The sequence below is a fragment of the Centroberyx affinis genome, unplaced genomic scaffold, assembly GCF_046629955.1.
Source record: "Centroberyx affinis isolate AG114_WGS23_722 - 3 ecotype Tasmania unplaced genomic scaffold, CSIRO-AGI_Caff_v1 ptg001131l_1, whole genome shotgun sequence".
Taxonomy (NCBI): Eukaryota; Metazoa; Chordata; class Actinopteri; order Beryciformes; family Berycidae; genus Centroberyx; species Centroberyx affinis.
The window spans coordinates 681,607-705,578 of NW_027279670.1; the positions used below are offsets into that span (position 1 = coordinate 681,607).

At 43.0% G+C, this 23,972-nt stretch overlaps 1 protein-coding gene across 4 annotated transcripts; it reads left to right on the plus strand.

Annotated features, from left to right (window-relative positions):
* The first annotated feature begins 580 nt into the window (after positions 1-580).
* Positions 581-23,760, plus strand: ppm1bb (protein phosphatase, Mg2+/Mn2+ dependent, 1Bb). 4 transcript variants are annotated; one of them, XR_011695554.1, is made up of 6 exons: positions 581-933; positions 8,574-9,416; positions 15,241-15,358; positions 16,754-16,865; positions 17,654-19,211; positions 19,623-19,721. XR_011695554.1 is itself a non-coding variant. In XM_071523977.1 (6 exons), the coding sequence occupies exons 2-6, from the start codon at positions 8,586-8,588 to the stop codon at positions 22,782-22,784; spliced, it is 1,149 nt and encodes a 382-aa protein (XP_071380078.1). In that variant the 5' UTR covers positions 581-933; positions 8,574-8,585; the 3' UTR covers positions 22,785-23,760. The 4 variants fall into 4 exon arrangements, 3 of the variants coding, with proteins under 3 accessions (XP_071380078.1, XP_071380075.1, XP_071380076.1); XM_071523977.1 differs by lacking the exon at positions 19,623-19,721 and adding an exon at positions 22,755-23,760 and having other exon boundaries at positions 17,654-17,711; XM_071523974.1 differs by having other exon boundaries at positions 17,654-17,711; positions 19,623-22,733.
* The last annotated feature ends 212 nt before the right edge of the window (positions 23,761-23,972 follow it).

Below are 23,972 nucleotides of genomic sequence, written 5' to 3' on the forward strand. Positions count from 1 at the left end.
CCCAATTTAACCGCTGAAGATATAGTTTTAAACTTGTCTGAGCTTTTCCTTGAGAATGTGCCCCTTCATGTGGTCACCTGACCTATTGCTGACTCTGGCCTCCTCACTGGCCAGGGCCTTGATGTTAAAGTTGATCATTCAATCTCTCTTAGTCTCTCTTTAGTATTGAATTCTGTAAGTATCTGCACTGAACGTGGGGAGATAATAGTCTGGAGAGTGAAACCTGTGATTAGAATAAATCATTCACGTACATTCTCAAATTGGGATAATTTCTAGTGCATTCTAGTGATACTAAACTATTCCTCCTTTTGTGGGGGGCCCGCTGGAATCCCTTCAAGGACCCATGTGGGTCCCTGGACCCCACTTTGAGAATCACTGCTCTAGTTGGGTTACAAATCGAGTACGTCATAGGGCTACGGGAACAGACCAATGATAATGTAGTTTTGGACAGGGGCAGAGCTGATTGACAGAGGAATCAGCCAATCAGCCAAAATGTTGCCTAGACGTCATGACCAATCACCGAGCATATGCCAAAAATAGCACCTCCTCTTGTTCAGCACCCAAAGTCGAAGGATAGCTCTGGCCTTTCAATGGACGAAAGTGCCAGATTTGTCCGTGTTGTCTAATATAACCAATTCTGAGTGTCCATATTTGTTTTGGAGCGATCGGAATTCTTTACACTTGTTGTGAGAGACAGAGTTGGCGTCAAACATGCGTAAAAATCAACGCTATCCAAGCAGGGAACCGCCGAGAAAGGAATTATCGCCGCTCATCTGAGGCCAATCGCGATTATTTTTGTCAAATAAGGAAACATAACAAGATAGCTAGCTAGCTAACGTTAGCTCCGTAGATAGCTAGGTTATATCTTCACACAAAAACAAAACCCAGCAGAGAACTGAGATTGGATCTACATTCGCATAACGGCAGGAAAACGTAAGTAGCTAGCTAGTATGTATGTTAACGTCATTAGCTAGAGTTTTGACAAGCTGGGAAATCGTTGCGTCGGCTCCAACGACAGCTAACTGTTAACGTTAGCAAGCTAGCTAGCTAACATCGGTACACTGGCAAACAACTAGAGTTAGGCCTTCCCGCAGAGGGACCAGTGTAATGTGAAATGGAGTTCAGCATGTGGTCAGTGGATTGGTAAACACAAAACGCATTTCCAAAATCAATTAGAAAGCATAAATGTAACATAAGGTGCGCTATGCAATAGCTTTCAACAGACAATTGCCAAACTGTTAGCCAGTTGTATCATTTTAAGTTTCTGATTAGCTTGGCTACCGTTAACGTTAGCAAGCCAATTCTGAATGTAAGTTAATTATTGAACACCTTGGCCTCCAGTGGTTAGTCTGGTCCCCAGCGAGCTAACCTAGCTTGGTTTGTATGGTCTACCTTTGCAATAACTAGCTAACGACAGGTTAGCTGACTTTGTCATGTGTCAATGCGTAGGTAGCCAACGTTAGCTAGCCAATGTCATGGTATTTCTAACGTTGTAATTAGATCAGCAAATGCAAGTCCCGTTGATTTCAATGTAACTATGTGGTGTTACACGGCAGTAGTGTTATTTAATCGTCAGTAGACTTATGTGTTTAAGAAACAAGAATGCATGTATTGCTAACTGGCTAGCTAGCCGGCTAGGTGTGCAGCTAACGTTGTCTATAGTTGACAGACACAGAGCGACCTTTTACGTCTTGTGTCTTTGTTGAAGCCCGTAAAGTCAGTAAATACGCATGAGATATAATCTAGGCAGATAACGCGTAATGTTAGCCATAAGATGGCAAGGTTTTTTATAAGCAGTAATGTTTCATATCAGCAGCACAGCAATGCTCCTCCCAACCCTTAACTGATTCTGTACCGTTCATGCCTCTCACATGTCATTTAATTGAAGGAGGACGGAGCTTCCCTAAAATTCAAACTTATGCCTTTTCTACAGAACAAGGGTTTTGCTTTGATGTTATCAGATACCCCTGCTTTTAGACGGTTAACAATATATACATTACAAAATATTTCGTAGTACTCCACATCATTCATTGTAGAGCTGATTTTTGTAGAAATAACTAGGCCTAATATTTGACATGAATTATTATAGCTGAGAAATAAAATTCATAAACCAATTTCACAATTTAATGCAGGTATAAACAAGTAAGTAAGTCAAAATTGTATTAATTTCAACTTAATTTATTTTCTGGCTGGCTACCAGTCTTAAGTACAGTGCCAGTTCTACAGTTGTAACTTATTGTTGGCTGGAGCTACAACAATGTGAGCAGCCATAGATGTTTTTTTTGTCTTTTTAATATTTTCTACATATTGCATGGGTTATCCTAGGCTGTATAAGGGAGAAGCAGGGCCACAAGCTCAGGGGAACTGTGTAAACCTGCAGGGTTTTTCCTGACCCTAAAAATGGGCTTAGTTGCTAACTAACTTAGTTGTGGTACGCAGCAATACAAGACGATACAAGCACATGTAACAAACCATCATTTAGAGGCCCTATTAAAGCATGTTGGTGTAGTAAAAGTAGTGAAAGTGGCTCATGAATTTTGGTTTGCACAAGCCATTGTTGTTAGTGGACAAAAAGTCTTAAGGTTTCCTGTCTTTGAGAGCATCCAACAGCAAGATGCACACTGCTGTTACTAACCTCCTGAACTTTGCTTAGTGTTTAATTTTTATCTTATTAGATACAGTGTATAGTAACATATTGTTCTACACAGGTTGCTACCAGTCCATTAAGTCAGATCACTAATCAAACAACTCAGATCACTAATCAAACCTATCAATTAATCTGTATTTTCAGGTTAATTCTAATATTGTGATTGGAATGTTTGAAACTTTTTATGTAGACAGGACTTATTGGGATCTGATTACATATTAGATTACATAGATGAGATGGATTACATATTGGGATATAATAATATGTTAAGATATTTTTCCAGTTTTATGTACTTCATGGTACCCCCCAACCAAGATTCTTTCCCCAAGCTGCCAAAATAATAAGTTCCATCCTGACTTTCTGTATTGGTGAACAAGCAGTCCAACAGCAATGTCGAGTGCACTCCTCCATCCTTTTTTGTTGGCCTAGCGCATCAGTCAGTGGCGACTCCATAGTTTCTCCAGTTGCCATGGCAAATAAAAACGTTTGCTAAGATTTCAGGCAGAAAGGTGAGGCTCTTAACTTTCATACATGAAGAGGGCTAAATGTGTGAAGCAGGCCAATTAGGCTCATCTCAGTTTATTACACTTAAAGTTTGGGAATTTTATTAGACATGATCTCAAGACAATGATTGTTGATTAAAACATACTTAATTGCTTTAGTATAGCAGAGATGTTGTGTCATCAAAAAAAGGCTTGGGATAAATTCACATTTCTTTCAAACATTTTGTCTCAGGCAGTGGGGAAGGTCAGCTTGACAGCCACCCCAAAGTCTCCTCTGCATTTTAAGGCCTACCTTATCTGTATCAGGTGGTGATAGCAAGCACAGGTGACCCAATGCATGACATCACCTGGCGTTGGACTTCTGCCCTGCTGGCTAGATACGGGAGGAGTTCAGTGACTGATAATCTTATCTGAGTCGGCAACCACTGTATAGAGATGGAGGGGCAGGTGAAGATTGAGAGGGGCGACAGGCCTATTTTAGTTTCAAAGTTGTTAAAGGCTGCAAATATGCACTGCACCGTGTGATGACAACCCACTGGAATGCCGAATGTCACTTCACTTGAAAAATTGACTGTGATCAAATAGTCTACCTGTAGATTTCACAAGATGCTTTTTTTATGAAAAGCATAGTGCAGCTCCATGTTTTGTTCCTCCTAAACAATGGTGTGGCACAGCCACTGCCTCCATTGGCCACTCATTACAGCAATGATTGTTTCTTCAAGGAGAGGATAAAATTGGATGGATTGGATTGGATTTGACTCAATATAACTTACTACATGTTATATCATCAGTGTCCTGAAGAGACCTTCTATCTTCCAAAAATGGATTGGGCCTGATACTGGGCCTGATATCCGGTGAAAATGCTTAGCTTTAAGTAGCCTAGTTGTGCCAAATATCACTTTGAGCTAATTTCATTGATGGATTGTCTGTGGAATATAACCACTGTGTCAGGCACTGATTCGTGCTTAAACTTCATACAAGGCTCATGATATTTTCTACATTTCTACACATTGGAGATGATGTCAGTTAATGTTTGAGTAAAAAAATAAAAAAAGAGATATGCCCAGTATCTGGAGTTATGGGTCACATGCAATTGTCAGTTTTATGATGAGAATTAGGGTAATACAATTATGCTCTCAAGAAGTCAAAATCTCCCTTTCATTTTTCTCAGCTACACAGCATATGTATTAATAACTCATGCATGGTAGTGGTTTACCTATACCTGGTCCCTAATTTGTAGGTTATTTTATTTACACTTGGACAGCCATGATTAACAAACTTGGCTGGGTTTCTTTACAGCATCTTCGTGCCTAGATAATCTTTGTTTCAGTTGTAAGTCAATGGAAAAAGAAGATGATCTTGGTGTTAAGAAGCTTTTAGGAAACTGGGGTCAGGGCCATAGAGGTTCTGCTGTGTATGTGTCCATTGAGTGGAGGATCCTGGGAGTGTGACCCTTATTATAGTGAGTGCGTCCAGAGTCAGACAACACAGACAGCGTTCATGGCGATGGCTCCTCCCTCCTTGTGATCTCACCTTAGACTTTGAGAGGCTCAGTGAGGTGCTTATGTAGGGGCTGCTCTATTGGAAGAGGTTCCCTGAGCTGTCAGCGCAAGGAACATAAGCCAAAGATGTGTGGGTGGGTGGGTGGTGGGCTGTGGTCAGATGGGTTTGTGCATTGTTGGCGCTTGACCTTCTAACTATGAGCATTTTAGAAGCTATGGTACTTACAGTATGTCTGAGGTTTTGTGCGCTTTGAATGCAGCCTTGCGTACACACAAGATTGCGCCTGTCAAAACTTCTCACAAGCGTGAATCATGTTATTTGTGTGGGGGCTACAATAGCTAACAGAGAGGAGACAACAACCCAGCCTTATATTCACCGAATGATCTTGAATGCTTAAGTCTAAGTACTGAAAGAAACTAAGTTGAAAGATATTTAGTTTGGTGGTAAGTTGCTTAATGAAACTTTAAGCTGGTAGGGGATTAGATATATAATTGTCACTTATAACCAAAGAAGTAGTGGTCAGCAGGAGAATATAATGTAAGCCAACGTCAATAAAGTAGGAATTGGAGTGTTGCAGCATCCATCAATTAGTTCGCATTTTAAAACGCTCATCAAAACGGCATGTAAGCTGGTCCTAACAAAGTTAAAGTATTCCAACGTTTCTTCCCATTAATGTGTCTTCCAGTCATTGCAGGGCTGTCTGTGTGAATCTTGAGAGGTTGTTCAGTGGGATCATTTACTTCCTGTTTGCTCATTCCCATCTGTATTGATTAAACGTTTTCCAAGTACAGGCTAGGTGTAAGGCTAACTTATTACACAGTATTATTTCTGCTTCAAAAGGCAGCTATTGTGAATTCTAAAAAGCAACTACATACTTTCTCCACTATATGTAAAAGTGTTTTCAATATAGAGTGCATGTTTTCTTTTCTGGACCAAAACAAATGTTCTGAAAACTACAATAAAACCTGCTCATTTGATTTTTCCCATTCTTATTGTTCTAAAAAATAAATTACTGATCAATAATCATAAAACCGTGAAACTGGGATTTTTCCACAGACTATATATTCTTCCTGACACTCAAGCTCTTGCACTCCTAGTTATTACATGGTCTCAAGAGGTGGGCATGAAGTAAAAGGGAGAGTGCCAGTGACTTGCCACATGTTGTGTAAACACGGACGAATGCTGTGTTAGGCGCTCTAAGCCTTACGTTAACCTTGCTCACGAGATAGCATATTTGTATATACGAAAGTGAGTGATCTCAGAGCTGCACTCAGGCACTTGGCAGCATTATGCAATCTCTGACCTCCACTTCTCTCTTCAGAGCCAGTGGTTTTTGGCAGCCACGTGCACCCTAGCATGGAGGGGGTGTTGGTTTCGGCCTGCGGTTACGACACGGTTGACAGCAGTTTTGAGGGGGTTAAGTGGTTGAGACTTTCTGGTTTCAGCCTGGTGTCTCACTAAAGCTGCTTTCTATTTTTTGTGTGTTTTTGCCAGCAGTATACCGCACCATTGCCAGTCAGAGAAATCCCATAGTGTCTGTGTGTGCTTGCAGTCTGCATGTCTCCTTACAGGGTCTGGTTGCTGCGCCTGTTTTAATGGGTGGATGATGCAACTCCCCTTTCCTCTCTCTACCAGGCGACTGAATGTGTGTGTGTGTGTGTGTGTGTGTGTGTGAGAGAGTGTGTGTGTAAGAGAGAGAGACAGAGAGGGGATGTCGCTGAATGAAGCCTAGCCTGGATGTTTGCACTGCAGGGTGGGTGGTTGCTAGGCAATGGCAGTGTGTTTGTTTTATTTTTAGAGAATCACTGCTGCCGAACATAACAGATCTCTCTCTTACACACATGCACACTTTCTCTTACCGTATAGCATGCACATATAGGCTACTCTTGAGTGGCAATGGTTGGTGGTAGTAGTGTGTGTTTAAAGCTTGATAGAGGGAATTCTGTTGATAGATTCATGGAGCAGAAAAGCAACAGAGGTATGAATGGGGTGACCCGCTGCCCCACCCTGGACATGAAATCCAAACCAGCCCAGCGTATTTATAGAGTGTCTTTCTGTCACACATAGGCTGTGACACTCCACACATGCGCAGAGTAGACACGCGCACGCACACACACACACACACACACACACACACACACACACACACACACACACACACACACACACACACACACACACACACACACACACACACACACACACACACACACTTCTACGTGTTCCACTGAAACCAGCCGTGGTCACTACTTGCATCTGCCAGCCTTTTTTGGGCACACGCCTGCCATGCCGTGTGTGAATGCATGTGGGTATGTGTGCGCAGTGAGCAATCAATTTGTTGAAAAAGACAGGCTTTGGGTGAGGTTGATAGAGTTAGGTTTTTGGGTTTGGTTAGTGTTGGTGGTGGAGAGCCACTCACCTAGGACCCAAGACATGAGTAGCTCTATAGGGAAGTAATGGACAAGATTTTGGTCAGAATTGATCAGTTTGGGGGGAAAATAGGGTAAAAAATGGCCAGAGTTATGCTGTAAGGTATTTGAGCATTCAAAGGTTGTGGCCAGTGTGCAGATTGGGAGGTGTGGTTGGTGTGTGCTGGTGCAGTTTCTGAAATTAACTTTTTGGTTCACCTGCCAAGGGCTGGTAAACTTAAAAAAGTTACCAAGAACAATAGTGTCCAAAATAATTAGTACACATTTTTTCATGGAAATATGTTGCCTAGCGGTTTTCAAGTTTTAATTTCTACTGATGTTAGGTTAGTCAACCATCCAGGCAGTGGAGAAACAGGAGGAAAGGTTTGCATAAGTTTACATGCTGCCACTTTGTGTAGAGCCAGTGAAACAGGCAGCCAATCAGGATCCCGTTTAATAGAGAGCCATTGTTTTGTTTTGATTTGATTGCCTCATGGTCAGAGAGAGTGTATGGTGGTCAGAAGAGAAAAAGATTGAGAACAGGCAAAGATCAAATTTTATCACCGGCCAGTGTGGCAGGTGTCCCTTATTGATTTATCCGCCAAAGACAAATTATACTAAGCGCTTAGCAGGTGTGAATTTCGGACCCTGCTGGTACAATAATGTTACACTATTTCTGGCCAACAGGTTAGCTAATACTATTAGTTACCTTGTGCTCAGAGTGAAACAGGCTCTGTATGCTCAAAGAGGCTTACAGATGCAATGTAATCCTGAACTCTGAGGTTCTTTCTCTGCTATCTTTGTCCTGCAGTGAGGATCTCTGGCTCCTATCATCCATAATTAAGCACTTAAGCAATTATAGCACTCCGTAATCACACTATAGAGAAACACTGATGCCCCAAATCTGGCCTTTTTACTGAGGGACTGAAGATATCTTTATACCCTGAAATGTCTGAGCTTTTGATATAGGACAGACCGTATGGAACAGCCATGTATTTGTGATTTTTTTTTATTTTTATTTTTATTTTTTTATATTGCTGTAAAATGACCTGTGTTTTGAGTTATGACGGGCCAAGAGAGTTATAAAATAGGCGTACTTATTTTCCATCTAAAAGAACGTGAATATAGCCAAAATGTCGTCAGCCAAATAAAGTCTGGATTGTGTCTAGGATGCAACTCATATCATCAGCTAATTTTGCAGAGGTCATGAAAACTTCAAATCACGTAACCACAGCATTATTGTGATGCACCAGCACATTTATGAGTCCTTATTTAAACTGTCACATTTATCAACCACCTGGCAAACATGCATATGAGAACTCTATAGATCCATATCACCTATACTCTAATACTATACGTATTCATGGTACAATGGTGCAGTATGGTAAGGCTAGCTTGAAGTGAATGTAAGACTAACAGAGAGGGATGTGTTCTTTTCCATGTCCTCATAAGTGATGGTGTAACTTTTCCATGCCTTCCTTTCTGTTTTCTCTTCTCTCTATTTATCCCCAGCTGTAGGCAGTAATGGGTGCATTCCTAGACAAGCCGAAGACAGAGAAGCACAGCGCCCATGGGGAGGGCAACGGGCTGCGCTATGGCCTGAGCTCCATGCAGGGCTGGCGGGTGGAGATGGAGGACGCCCACACAGCTGTGGTGGGCCTCCCCCACGGACTCACCGACTGGTCGTTCTTTGCCGTCTACGACGGCCACGCTGGCTCCCGGGTGGCCAACTACTGCTCCGGCCACCTGCTGGAGCACATCCTCTCAGGAGGGGCCGAATTCGGCTCGGGGCCTGGCTCTGTGGAGGGTGTAAAGGACGGCATCCGCTCTGGCTTCCTGAAGATTGATGAGTACATGCGCAGCTTCTCGGATCTGCGGCAGGGCCTGGACCGTAGTGGCTCCACGGCCGTAGGTGTGCTGCTCAGCCCCTCCCACCTCTACTTCATTAACTGCGGCGACTCGCGGGCCGTGCTGAGCCGGGACGGCAGGGTGGGCTTCTCCACCCAGGACCACAAGCCCTGCAACCCCCGTGAGAAGGAGCGCATCCAGAACGCCGGCGGCTCGGTCATGATCCAGAGGGTCAATGGCTCCCTGGCTGTGTCCCGGGCCCTGGGGGACTACGACTACAAGTGTGTGGATGGCAAGGGCCCCACGGAGCAGCTGGTTAGCCCCGAGCCCGAGGTGTGTGTGTTGGAGCGGGCGGCTGAGGGAGATGAGTTTGTGGTGCTGGCGTGCGACGGCATCTGGGACGTCATGTCCAATGAGGAGCTGTGTGAGTTTGTCCGCTCAAGGCTACAGGTGTGTGATGACTTGGAGAAGGTCTGCAACTCAGTGGTGGACACCTGCCTGCACAAGGTAAGATAGCACACTTGCACACACATACACAGCCTTTGTTTCTGTTTCAATATTTAGTTTGACTAGCTTATGTAGAAATGAACTGCATATAGCCTACTGTATATTTTGTGTACTACAGAGAGGTGGGGCAATAGGGAGCTGAAGTGTAAGTTAGCCAGGACCGCCTTACTGGTTTGCTAGCGGCTAGGTGGCTAGCATGATTTTTGCACATAGACCTAATCATTTACGAGGCATACAAATTCTTCTAACTTTTGAGAAAAAAGACTTGGGTACAAGATTGTGTACCTGTAAGTGTAGCTACCGAACTGCATTTCCCTATCTTCACCATAATGAGCGTTCCAAAATTATGGCGCCTTTTTTCTGATGGGTGACTGTGTACATTAGCCAAAGACCATAACTGCTGCTAGCTATAAAATCTTCATGGTGCAAAGTTAGCTGGTAGGTTTACCAGCAGTGATCAGTGATGAGACCAGAAGTGATGTCTTGTTTGGTTCCACTGCCAAAGGAGTTCAAATGAGCAATTGTCACAGACATGTTAGCTTTGCATGGAAAAGGTTGGATAGGATAGGGTTGTCACGGTAGGCGGTGTTACCGGTGCAGTGTTTCCCCTATATGCACCTAGCAGCGGCGTTACGCCGCTGCTAGGTGAAAGAGAGGAGGAGAGGAGAGGGCTCCTTATCTCTTTGTTATATTATTTTGCGCTACGGAAGCTTCATATCCAGGTCACTTCACACACTTGTGAGTAAAGCATATAAACAGAGATTAGAGGAGAGGGCTCTGTCTTTCCTCTTTGGAAACTAACGTTATATTATTTTGTGCTAGGAAGCTTCATATACAGGTCAATTCATACACTTGCAAGTAAAGCATATAAACGGAGAGGAGAGGGCTCCGTCTTATCTCTTTAGAGGCTAACGTTATATTATTTTGTGCTACGGATGCTTCATATCCAAGTCAATTCACACAGCTGTGAGTAAAGCATATAAACTTTGCGCTTACCTGATAATGTCAGCACAACGATTATAACAACAAGCACCGGGTAGATGTCAAGCTGTGGTTACATGAGACATTTTTTTTTCATTCTGAATGAAATCATTCCGAAGGAAGATTGCCACACAAGTGTTTACCTGAGCGCTAAATATAACGATCGCATGAAGATGTGCGTTTACATGCTCCACAGTATGTAATCAGAATAAAAGTTTCTGACATGCGCAAAACACCGAATCCAGCACTCAAACATGGGCTTACGTTTTTAAAGGTGGACCTGCGTCAGTTATTTCTTTACTGCTGTTCTTTCTGATGAAGCAACAGTTTTATCAAAACATACGACTCCATAAGTGTCAGAAAAAGAAGTTTTGTTTTGCCCCCGCAATGATTGGGTCCATTTGTAATTTTCACCGCTTATACCGAAACTGGCCCGGAGAGGCGGAGTCAGGACTATAAAACGGGCTGCACCGCCTACATCATGCCTGAGCGCCCCGGGGTTAATAACAAGCACATCCATTCGAACCCTCCCGGAAAAAAGGGTGACGTTATTGACGTTACTTACATTAAATGCGCGAGCATGTGCAGAAAGAGGCGAGATAAAGAAAGTGATCGGAATGAGTGTTCGGATTATGAAAGGGTTATACCACCCCTCTCAAACGGAATTAAATTTCATTCGGATCGGCAGTTTATTCTGATTGAGTTTATATTAGGCATTTTTATTCTGATTGGGCTACTATTCTGATTAAAAGGCTGCATGTAAACGCATCTAATTGAAGCAAGCAATGCTGATCACGGATTCAGGATTACCATTCGCCAAAGGGAAAACAGTCCTGCAACTTCACGTATTGCACAGTAACCTTACAGCAAAAGCAATCTTTTGATAGGAATACGCAAGGAAACACATATCTGTGAAATAAACAACATTTGGAAGATCCATCTTGATACAAAGATAGTAGGTATTCCACATGCACCGATTGTTTTCTTCTTCCTGGAGGCGGGCCTTACTATGCGCGAGGGCCACCGTGATGCGCGAAAGCTGTCAATCTCAAAGACAACCGACAGATTCCCTCACAGAGATATTAACGTTACATATTATTTGGATAGGATTCCCTTAAAGAAATGTCATAAATGTAAGTTATTTTATCATTGAAAATGTCATTACATTAAAGTAAATTAACACTGTTTGATAATACAACAGTGTGGTGATGCAAGTTAATTCTGGAAAAAAAGGACAGTTAAGAATGAATAATTAGAAGAATGAATAACAGCTAGCTAGCAGCCAGCTAACACCCAATGGATGTAAATCGATGACGACCTGATGATGCTTTACCGTTCAGGGGACGCACCGTGTTGAAAAAAAAATAATCCACCGGCCGCGATTTTCTCACCGTCTGCGCATATATCTCACGGATATCTCCCATTTTGTTCAGTCTCAATGAGTGAAAAGATCAAACATATTGCTGGCCAACAAAATATTGCGGGTAGGGATGTACCCGAATCCGAATCTGTTATTCGGGAAAGCACAGATAGGCTAATGCGATGGAAACAGATATTTCTTCTACCCGAAGTTGCTCGCTATTATTCGGGGAAAAAAAGCCATGATTGACATGTCTGTGCGTCAGCCACTATGTTTCTTCAAATAGATTCATGTTATTGTGGATGGCCACAAGATAAAAATGCCCATTCTGTTTGCAACATAGGACTTTGATTTCACTAACTAGTCGTTTCATTTACTACATATTAGAGGTCTGCAACCCGACCCGAACCCGACGGGACCCGAGACTGTAACGCGCTTGGTCGTGTCTTAGCTTACATTAGCTTTGTGCTTGTTAGCTTTAGGGAAGTAGGCTAACGTTACTCCTGGATAGCATGACAGAGCGAGACAACGTCAGTATTGGGTAGACTGGGAGTAGTTGGTAGTAGCCTACTCAACCTGTTGCTGTAACTCAGTCTCAGTAAAAAACAAGGAGCGCCACCCAGTGACTTAATCTGTTACTGCAACCAAACAATGTTCCAAAAGCATAGAAGGCATATTCGCGAATGTTACAACTGTATGTCGGGCTCGGGTTGGGCTCGGTTGTTTTTAATTTTCAGATACACTTTCAACATACATGAATATAACCATAATTATAACCATATAACATCAAACACGAGTTTAACACTACAATTTGTCAAAAAACACAAATTTTATTGGGGACCCACTCAATTTCCCTGGGACCCACTCAAATTACCACCTGTGGGTCCCGGGGACTCACTACATTGAAAACCTATTTACATCACTGATGATGTGAACTTGAAGGCATGCAAACATGGACCGCTGGCTAAAACGTGAATCTGCATCATCTGAAGGGGAACCCGCTCAGAAAAAAAACACCGGACCCCGAAAGGACTAGCACAAACGGCAGTACCAGTGATGTCAATGTTAACAACGTTAATCCTCCGGATCCTCAGACAGGTAACGGTAACGTTACTAAGAAGCAGCAGTCCAAAGACAACTGGCTCAGAATATATCCGTGGCTCGAACTTAACAACGGTGAAATGAGCTGCTCGATTTGTAAAATGTATGGTGCTGCGCCTTTTACCAGCCGATGTTACAAAATGTCAACTTTAAGTCGCCACTTGGATGGCGTTTCTCATACAGCAGCCTTGAAAAGAAAGCGTGAGGCAGATTCAGCAAAGAATGTGATGGCTAATGCTATTGAAGTTACGCAGTTGCAGTGTGAGGAGGAAACGAAGGGGCTTCTCAAAACCGCCTACTTTGTAGCAGAAAATGAATTGGCTAATTCAAAATTTGGTCATCTGGTTAAATTCAATTAATATATAAATAAATCAATATCAATAAATAAATATCAATAAATTAATGAATTCAGCTACTAGAATTAACGTTTGTGATTTGAACTGCAGACTCTTTCTCATCTGTGATTCAGAGGAACGCTCAACAGAGAACTAGTTTAGAACATTAGAAATTAATTTTGGAGAATGACTTTTACTTTTATACTGCATTTAAGGGGGGAATTCCCCCCCATTTTGAAAAATGAATTTCAGGCACTGAATCCAATGGGAGCTTGAAGAAGGGTAATATGCCAGAATCTGCACTGCACTCTCATTAACTACCTGAGTGTTGAGCAGTGTTATAAATCGCTGATTAAAAAGTGTTACCCTTTACAAATGCCGTTAACGTGAGTTTGGAGAGGAATTTTAAGTTTCACTTTCATTTTAGTGACGCTGACTTTGATAGCGCTTGGACCCTCTAGTGGCGACAGGCGGTATAACCGGTATGGCCGGTGTTGAGGAGGGAAACGACACCGGTGTCAAAATGGCACCACCTTGACAACTCTAATGGAAAGTTCCCCACTATGTATTTGGAACATTCCGAACTAGGAAGTTATTCATATTGAATGAATGCTGGGTAGCATAGTGAGGTAAATGTATAGCCTACGCATAATCATAAGTTCTTTCAATTGAATTTCACCGAAATCAGGCAGTGGAGTAAATATCACTTTGGTCTATTACATATTTCTGGCTGGGAACCATACAAATTGTTGTTTGCTTAATCTTCAATGTACTGGAATATACAGGAGTGAACCAGAGCCGGGCGGGGAAGACGTAGATTTCCGCTCCCTATAAACCCAGCCAGCACAGTTCAACACACAATACAGGGTTCATGATCAGAAACAATCCTGATACTTTTACGAAAGTTTAAATGGAAACTAATTTTGACTGAATTTTGAGACATTTTGTTTAGACTTTGCGTTACACATTTCATTCAACTCCACTAGTAGAATGTAAACTTATACAGTCTTCAGCCATATTTTGTGATTTGCAGTGGAAGTCTAATTGTGCTTATCTACTTTTGGGAGCTGAGCTTGTCTTTAATTTTACATCTATGTAACATGATTTGAACTTGCATTACATTTTGTTCACAATTTAGATGAGAATGTTTCCAAAAATAGCTTACAGTTAACAAATCCTCACACTCCAGCGTGTTGTACTGTAGAGTCGTCAGATTCCTTTTCAGTCTTTTGCAGTAAACATACCAGATTTTCTAATTGTATGGCCCTCCAACCTGCTGATAGCAGTGATAAGAATGAATTCTTGAGAGCTGTTTGGTCTTTGCTTTGGCTATTTTCTTGAAAAACTGTGGTGATTGAAACTTTTCCTTTTTCGTGGCTTTGTAGATGGTGAGGTATATTGGAGGTGTTCACCGTGGTGCTTATAGCCATGGTGTACTTGCATAGTATGCATAATAGTAATTATCCCACAACATTGTTCAACATAAAATTTAGCCTACCTTTACTCCTTAAAATGAATGAAAATGGCCTACTGTTTCATGAAGAAAAAAGTAGGCCTACTTCTTTTCTAAACACTGTCCATATTGTCCACTACTATCATTTTAAATACTGCTCATATACTTATTGAGAAATAAAAGCATATCTATGGTGGATTGTTTTGCTGGAGCCCAGGGTACATGGCCGACCACTTACAGCACTGTTCCACAATTTAATGTGTCGCTTGCCAACAGTGACAGTATCACGGTTGCTCTTTTGTGTTTATTTTTTTTAAAGTAAAGTAAAAATTTTAAACCCATCCCTTGTTGGGATATAGTCAGTCTACCGAAACCTCACTAATCATGGGATTAAATGGCAAATATCTCCTCTGATATTCAAACTATTCTGTAGCAATTGTTGGTGTAATTAAAAGAAATAAGAAGCAGTTGGTTGCGTGATCGATTTTGTGCCGAAAAATGCAGAATACTATATTAACTACAAAATATGCCTTATGTACTATATATTTCTGTTTACTCATATTTGTTCTCTTTCTCCCTGTCCTCCTCCTGCAGGGGAGCAGAGATAATATGAGTGTGGTGTTGGTGTGTTTACCCGGAGCTCCCAAGGTCTCAGAGGAGGCCGTGAAAAAAGAAGAGGAATTGGATAAATACCTGGAGACTCGTGTTGAGGGTGAGTACACACACAATCCAAATAGTATAGAGTCAATAAGTACGCACAATTACAGTATATTCATGTAAATTGACAATCCCAATTACTTAGATATTATGATCATGATTGTTAATCAGTGTTTCCCATACATAGGCTCATCTGTGGCGCACCGCCACAATATTTGCAAAAGGCCGCCACAAAATAAAAACTTGGTCAATGTATAGAAATTGATAAATCGATCTCTAATGCTGCGCCTAAGAGGTGCATCACGTTATGTTGTCTGTCACACCAGAGACTAATCTGGTGAGGCTGGGGCGCTCACTCAGCTGTTGCTTGTAAACACACCGCACACACATGCCTTTTTGCCTCACCCGTTTGTGTGAGACAGACATCACCTGCCAGACGGACAAGGGCGCAGTCTGACCTCAAAAAAAGCTGTGTCCAGTGTGGAGAGTCTGACTAAAACCTGATATCGACTTGACAATGGGTGGGGGTTGTTTTGTTGTGCAGTTGATAACTTTACTGTTGGTTTCAAACTGACGTTTGCCACTGAGGTCGGTGTCAATCTCACACTGCCAACCCATTGTTTGTTTTAACTCAGAGGTGTGCGAAGTAGTTACTTTTGCACACATGTGGTGTCATAGTCTATTTGATGTTACCATGGCAAATGGTGAAATCCAACCAATAGAATAACTTTATAGCAGGAGCTAGGTTTATCATGGTTAGATTTTGCTTAACAACTATACATTTTCTATGTTTTTATGCAAACAAATCTATCTATCTATCTATCTATCTATCTATCTATACATATATACAACCATTGCTCTAATTCTGATTATGAAAATAATTTGGTTAAGCTGTTCACATGTGCAATAGAAGTAAATACTGTATGTATATGCCATGTCATGTTACCCTGACTATTTAATGTATAGGTTATGTCTGCAGTCCCCCTACATATGCTAAAATGTATTATACATAGAATATTATACATAAACTTAAGTGTATGTTGTTGATTGTTGAATAAGTCTGTAAATCTGAGCTGTGAATGTTGTGCGATGTCTGTTGGAGTACACTGCACCCACGTACCACGCGTAGTTACTGTGTACCTAACCTGGACAAAATACACATTCCTTAGGTAGCACAAATATTTGAAACCAGTCTGCTATGTAGCGGTGGCGTAAATGGCAAGCGCTGATGTTATTGAGTTTTCCACTGATCTCCACAATTTCTCTGCTTCTTCAGACCCACCCAGGCTGTTGTTCAGTGCCTACAGTGTGCCAGTAGATATAAAGCATAGCCTTACCCCAGTTAATAACAACAAACCAGTGGATGATGTAAAATGCATGAGACGATATGAGCCAAACTTTGAGAGATGATGTGGCTATAACCGCCCCCTCTCGTGTACTCTGTGTGTAGATCTACTGGGGAACTGTGGGGAAGCGGGAGTCCCTGACCTGGTGTCTGTCCTGAGGAGCATTGCCTCGGAGAACATCCCCAACCTCCCACCCGGCGGAGGCCTGGCCAGCAAGTAAATACACACCCTGGAATGCACTACAACATATAATCACGTGACACACATTGCACATGTTGTTTAATAAACAGAAAACATTCAAAATGGTCAAAAAGCATTCAGACTTTACCAAATATATAAATGATTTCGATGCTCTTGGAAAAACTGGTAAAATTCATAGTTTACTACCTGGATGTTGCATCCTTATTACCAAATAAGTCACAAATTCATGTGGTAAACGTATGCTTGATAGCCAACTTAACGAGTCACAAAGTGTGATTGATATTCAAACAAGCTTCATGAAATATATGACAATATGACAGACTCGAATTCCATAATTGTGATAAAATGGCATGTATCAATGAAAAAGCTTTTGAATGGTCCAATTTAATTTGTTAATTTAATTCTCATTTGTAGATGTCATTGCTCTTAAATTTTCCAACCTGTGGAAACACCTGAACACTCATCACCTCGTATTTAAAGGGCTGGTTATTTGATTAGTTTGCCAGTTAACAAGCTGACAAGGAGCAGACAAATGCACTGTCACATTCACTTAAACATGTGCTCACATACTTACATACACTCCAGCACAAGCCTTACACACCCAAACACTTTCAAACACACGCCAACTTGCATGTATAACATGGAGATACACTCATCAAAATGCTTAGTGTATACATAAAGACACTCAATTCAAGTATTCACACAATTGCTTGCTCAGTTCCATTACAATCACATACACTTGTGAAGAATGACTAGTCCCTCTTCTGTAAGCAGTGAGGTGTGTGCTGTTTGTGTGTTTCCAGACGGAGTGTGATCGAGGCGGTGTACAACAAGCTGAACCCTCACAGAGAAGAGGAAGGGGTGAGTTCACCTCCCTGACCTCGCACCTCTTCAACCTTTCAACCCCCCAACATGACCTCATAAACAAGTGTAGCCCACGCCAGCCATGATAAGGCAACACACTCTTTTGTGTGTGTGTGTGGGTTTATGTGTGTGTGTGTGAGAGAGGGGGAGGGAGAGAGAGAATGTGATTTTAAGTGTGGGTGAGGGTCGAGGATAGACTCACAAAACAGACTTGGCAGGCTTAGTGAAACTCAATTGACTGCATTCCATGTTGAAAAGAATCAAACCCTGTACAATCCACTTGGGTTTTGTATCCGTCATTCAAATACGAGTTACAGTAAAACCTTGATAAACCTCTAGCACTCCTTAGGTATTAATGCAGGTCCTTTCAACCAACAAAAGGTTTTGATGACTTTAATACATTGAATTACCAGATTGATTCTTATTCAGAATATTACACATGCTTCATGCACACGCATTACAAAGCATCACACAGTCTAATTTGCAGTTGAAAGGCCTCTAATTGAATGAATTAACCATGATATTTCAACTAGTGTGCTCAATAGAATGTATTATTTTATTGCTGCATGTAATGTTTTTTATGCCTGTAAACCATGGGTAGCTGAAGCTTACGATGTAGGTTAAAGGTGTCAAAAGGGCAAGGGGCACTACTTTTATGGTAAGCTGTGTAGGCTCCTCTATCGCTACGCAGCAAGAAATGCCTTTAACAAGTCAGGTCGTCTCATTTTCACTCCTCAATCTTATTTTAAATTCTACCTTCTAAAATTCTACTTATTTCCAGTGTTCAGGAATTTTCTAGAAACAAGTGTCAACATCTTCAAAGTGGACAGAATAAGGCTGACCCCTCCAGTACTACCAGGATAATGTCACTTGATTCAGGAAAATTCTTTAAATAAGTTGATTTGCATTGGAAGTAAGGGGAATTATCACAACCCATTGGTAGATTTCTGATTTTTTTTCAGTTGTTTTACTTCTACTTTGCTAGATTAAATGACTTGATATGATGGATGTGTTTTGCAGCGTATGTTGTATAGTCCATGTGAATTGCTTTCTGTCAGCAGATTTAAACTTTTATCCCCCTCCTGCTTTTGATTTACCAGTCTAGCAGAACATGAATCGAGTCTTAAGAGCTCCCAATTTAGACCAAATAAAAGTACAAACAGATCATTAGGCCTGCTTTTCATAATGCTGATTTGTCACTTTTCCTTGCTTGCTCTAGAATGTGTCTTCACAATTATTTTCTGAAATTGGTTGTGATTGCACATTTTAGCGCTACGGTTACACTTAATTGACAGGTCTGCGAACAAAACAAGTGTGGCTATACAGAAGTGTAATCTCATAAAATAACATCAGAGCTCAAAAATCATGTCAAAATGACAAATATAACTGTAGTCCAGCAGGAAATCCCACATCTAGAATCTAATAGAAGTAGCTGTGAGGGCTACAGGCTTTTTTCACAGTTCAGCATAGTTATTCCAAAGAACAGATCACTGTCAGGTCTCGTACAGCCTGGGGCATGTGTGTGTACACGTGAGTGTGTGTTTTCCTCATATTAATGCCAGTGGAGTCTGGACTTGCAGGGCTCTTTTCTGTGGGCTGCGTGGGTGCTGACTACCCCCCTCCCTCCTCCACCGTACAGTGAAATTCACAAAGGGCTGTCGGTCACAGGGTTAGAGGCAGCGTGCACGCGGGTTTGCCACAGTGGTGCGAGAATGTGTGTCTCCTGACTGTTGCCACGCTAGACGGTGTGCGGTAGATATTTGTGTGACAACGCTGCGATGCCAGAGTATTGTGCCGCTGCAGTGTGAGAGGATGCTTGTTCGTTTGTTTGTGTGTGTGTGTGTGTGTGTGTGTGTGTGTGTGTTTGGAGCGTGCCTGCAGAGTCTGACCCCTGGCGTGTCGCCCCAGGCCTGTGCGGGGGGAGAGGAGGAGAGTGAGGAGGGAGGTGGCAGCACGGCGGCTCATCTGCTGGAGGCTCTGCGGCAGTTCCGCCTGCACCACCGGGGGCAGTACCGCTCGGTGCTGGAGGAGTCCCTGGCCGCCTACCAGCTGCGGGGGGACAGCGCTGCAGAGGGAGCGGAGGAGAGCAGCAGGACCTCCGGCGACGACGACGACGACCAGGAGCAGCCCGCCTCCCCTCCCTCCCCCCCCTCGCCCCCGCCCTCACCCGCCACCACCGAGCCGGAGGCCAGCCAAGACGCGCCCGCCCCCGTCGACGTCGGCCAGTCCGACCCCTCCTCTGACTGAGCCTAGCCCCCCATCCTCTCCTACCCCCGCCCCTCACCCCAGAGCTTCAGTCAGATGTGCTTTGACCCCTCCTCCTTCCTTTTGATCAGCTAACATCTTCCACCACAGAACTTGAACGGGCACTTCCTGGTCTATCACGGTAGTCAGCTAAGATGGCCATTCATGAATATTTTAATAATACAATAGAAATGAAAATGGCCATTCTGTCCATTCAAGTTCTGTGTTCTGGTTCCCCACTAACAGACAGAATTATTACTTTGATTTTTTTGGTCCACTGACCACCGTGGCTGGTGGACTCTGAAGCTTACTAGCCACTATTACAATATAAACAGACATTTAGATGTTTAGAATACAAAAGAGCCCACAAACACCAATTTCTTACCTGCGAAAGTGGCTGGTACAGTAAAATAAACCTTGCACTCCATGGCCTGCATTTACCAGTATTGGCTTCTGGCTCGAGTTAATTTCCCCCGCGACCATACCCCCTAACCCCCCGACTGACAGAAAGAAGGAGAGGAGACCCTCTGAACTGTAGCTGTGTTTAACACCCCAGAACCACCCTGCACCGTCTCCAGGCCTACTCTACCTACTGACTCAGAACACACTCCCCTATGTGTGTGTGTGTGTGTGTGTGTGTGTGTGTGTGTGTGTGTGTGCACACACGTCTGTGCGTGAGTGTGTGTGTGTGTGTCTGTGTATGTGGGTGCGGGTGCGTGCATGAGTTTGAGTGACCGGGCAAGATCAATACAGAAATGTATATTTTTGGTAGTGGGTGATACTTGAGTGTTTGCCCATTTATCAGCATATTCAGCAATCTTATGTTGTACAATCCAATCTGGGTAATGTTGAGAACTGGGCAATCTTTCAGACCAACACACAGGTATATCTGGGGAAGATGCTAGAGGGATTATTCTATATAATTACAGTTAAAGAGGCATTTCATTAAAGTAATTTCCCTCTCCACATTCCCCTTGCCACACCACCACATTTTCAGTATATTGTGGTTCTGAGCCTTGCAGCAACCCAAATTGGAGAGAAATATGTTCCTCCCTGTTCGTTCAGGAGGTTACGACTGTGTCATCGACACTCTTCAAGGAGGCGAAACATGTCACGGCACCAGGCACCCATCCTCAAACATTCTAATTCAAACCAAAGGGGCCATAAAAGTAACTTTTGCAAAAAGTATTTGGGTCAAAAAATGTAGTAAAATTGGATGCCATTGCAGCGAGATGCCCAGTCCATCCCTTTTAAAGCCTGGTTTAGTATGAACAACTAGAGCAAGTTTAAACAGGACAACAGTTTGAATGTGTCATGTGTAAGTGCAAGCATAGCTGTATATCTGTCAGTATCTGTCACAACATGGCTAAAGTATTAATAAGCCAGGTTTTCATAAAGGTGTAAGTGCTCATGCTGGCAACCAGTGGTATTAGTTGTGTCTTGATGAGTTTCAAGGCTTCATGTAACCCCAGACATTCTTCATTCTTCACAGAGGTTTTGATATTGTCTGTTCCACTCGCCACAAAAGGCAATCTAAAACTCTTGTCTGATTGTAAACGTTTGATTAGAATTGACTATTGAACTTCAAAGACATGTAGCTTTTTGTGTGAAAGACGGTAGGGAGGTTGTCAATCTGTTTAATGCCCTGTATCTAATTACTTTGGTAATGCATGCACTGCACCTACCCCTTCAATATCTATGGCACTTAACTGTTTGAAGGGAGGTTATGCTAAATGCTCTGTGTGTATGTGTTTGTGTGTGTGTGTATGTATGTTTGAGTTGTTTGTATGCGTTTGTGTGGACCAAATCAGTCTCACACAGTGAAATGTGAGTTGACAAATGAACAAATAAAATTGATTTGAGGTAAAATCCTATGATCTGTGTAATTGTATTAGTGTCCATCTCTCATTGTAGTCTGACTGTAGTGTACTGTCTGTCCTTATCCTTGGTCCTGTTTCAAATGATTCACCATTCATTGTATGTAGACCAGGGTTGGGATTGGGAACACAGAAAGCAGGAAAAGTCACACCCTCCCCCCCCATTAGAAACGAATGAGAGTTTTATATCCCCAAAAAAATGAGAATTCACATCCCTGGTAGAACCCTAATGGACAATATGGTGGCATTTGATACAGGGCCATTGTCTGAAACCTCCTCCATGTCCTTACTGTGTTTCTGTCCTGTGTGTTTGTGTGTGTGTAGATTTTGACATTTTGTGGGATCGGTTCGTCTGATTGGGCTTGAGCGGCAAAATAAATCCTCACATTCCTCACCCTCCCGCATCAATTTTTAGCAGCAGTCTAGACTTCTAACTCCATCTCGGTAGCATAAAGATACTTTCCTCTCTTTATCTCCTCCTATTGAACAATAAATGTTCTGGGCTTGAAACCCCAAATGAAATGCATGTCGCTTTAGACGAAATGGTGGGGATAAGCGGAGGAAAGCTCCATAGACTATTGGGACACCCGTCCTCCTCCTTCCTCCCCTGTTTTTCAGTCTGACAGTTGGCCTCACCTGATTCTCCGCAAGGTGAGTCATCAGAGGCCCGGGTTCTGGCTATGTTAACATACAGGTTAACACAGTTTCTCACTCTGTCTCTCTCTTGTCACCGTTATCAACTCTGTTTAAGTGGAGGAAGAGGAGAGCAACGAGGTCATATTGTTTTCCATCACTCAAATACACATACAACATCAGGAGCAGCATCTTACAGTTACTGTGTGCGTTGGTAACAACAAACCTAACAGAACTCTCCCTTTTTCTCTCTCCCTCTGTCTTCCTCTCCCTTTTGCTCACCCAGAGTGCCGGTGAGCTGGAGGACCCCTGGTAGCCATGGCAACGACCCCCCGTCTCCTCCTGGTGATTGGTGCAGCCACCCAGAGGAGGAGTGTCTCTCCATTGCGCCATGTCTCCTCCACTAAGAGGACATGTAGTGTGTGTTGGAGTGCGTGAGTGTGCGTATGTGTGGTTGGGTGTATGTATGTGTGTGTGTGTGTGCGGCAGTGGGACAAAGACGACAACGACTACACAAACACACACACACACACACACATACACTGCTTTAAACCCGGAGGAATCACTTTTCAGAAATGTTACGATTTTACGAACTGAAGCGTCGTAATGGTAGAGATGATTTTTACCATTGAGGTTTTTTTTCAGTGTTTTTTTTTGGGATGTTGACATTGATCACCTGACTTCACAAGGACATGAGGACCTAGTGTGTGTGTGTCTGTGTGTGTCTGTGTGTGTGTGAGAGAGTGAGTGTGTTTGTGTTTTGAGGAGGGCCAAGAGAAGAAGGATGGCGGACAAAGACTGATTGTATGTGGTTCTTCTTCTCCTGGATTTTTTTTGTCTGCTCCTGGTTTCGATAATTGCCTGACACCGTCGCTCCTCCCCCTCTTAAAAGACACACACTCACACACACTCTCAAACACACACAGACCCTCCCCCTCCCCCTCTTACTCCCACCTCCACCTGCGCACGTTATGTGATGTGCCACCTTCGCAGGGCATCCCATGAGGACTTTGGTTCTACATGTACAACAACATGGTTTTATCAACGCCTGCCCCCCCCCCCATCAACATCCCCGCCCCGTATCACACCACAGGGACTGGGATGGACAGCCATTGGTCGAGACTGAACGAACCCGAAGGACCTCTGGACTCTGATTGGCTCCCACCGTGTGAGAAGTGGAAACGTTTTTTTTCTGTTGATGCTATGATTATGATGATGATGATGGGATGGGGAGGGGGGGCTAGTTCACTAAAGAGCCGAGGCGGCGGCGAGTAGGAGTGGAAGTCATACTGTTGGACTCATGGAAGTGTGGGGTGGGGGGTGTGTGTGTGTGGGGGTGGGGGGGGTGGGCTGTGTGTAATATCACTGGTTGGACTTAGGTTTTAGTTTTTCAGTCGGAGGGTGGGGGAGGGGAGGGACGGGGGAGGGGGTGCAAGTCAACAGGACGCATTCATCACTTTGCTCTCGAACAGGATTCCCACCTCCCTCCCACCACCGTGATTGG

What these genes read in the sequence shown, in the direction of transcription:
- ppm1bb (XM_071523974.1), top strand. Translation starts at nt 8,586, where the DNA reads ATGGGTGCATTCCTAGACAAGCCGAAGACAGAGAAGCACAGCGCCCAT. An exon ending in TGGACACCTGCCTGCACAAG is followed by an intron (nt 9,417 to 15,240) that starts GTAAGATAGCAC and finishes CTCCTCCTGCAG; the next exon opens with GGGAGCAGAGATAATATGAG. An exon ending in GGCGGAGGCCTGGCCAGCAA is followed by an intron (nt 16,866 to 17,653) that starts GTAAATACACAC and finishes GTGTGTTTCCAG; the next exon opens with ACGGAGTGTGATCGAGGCGG.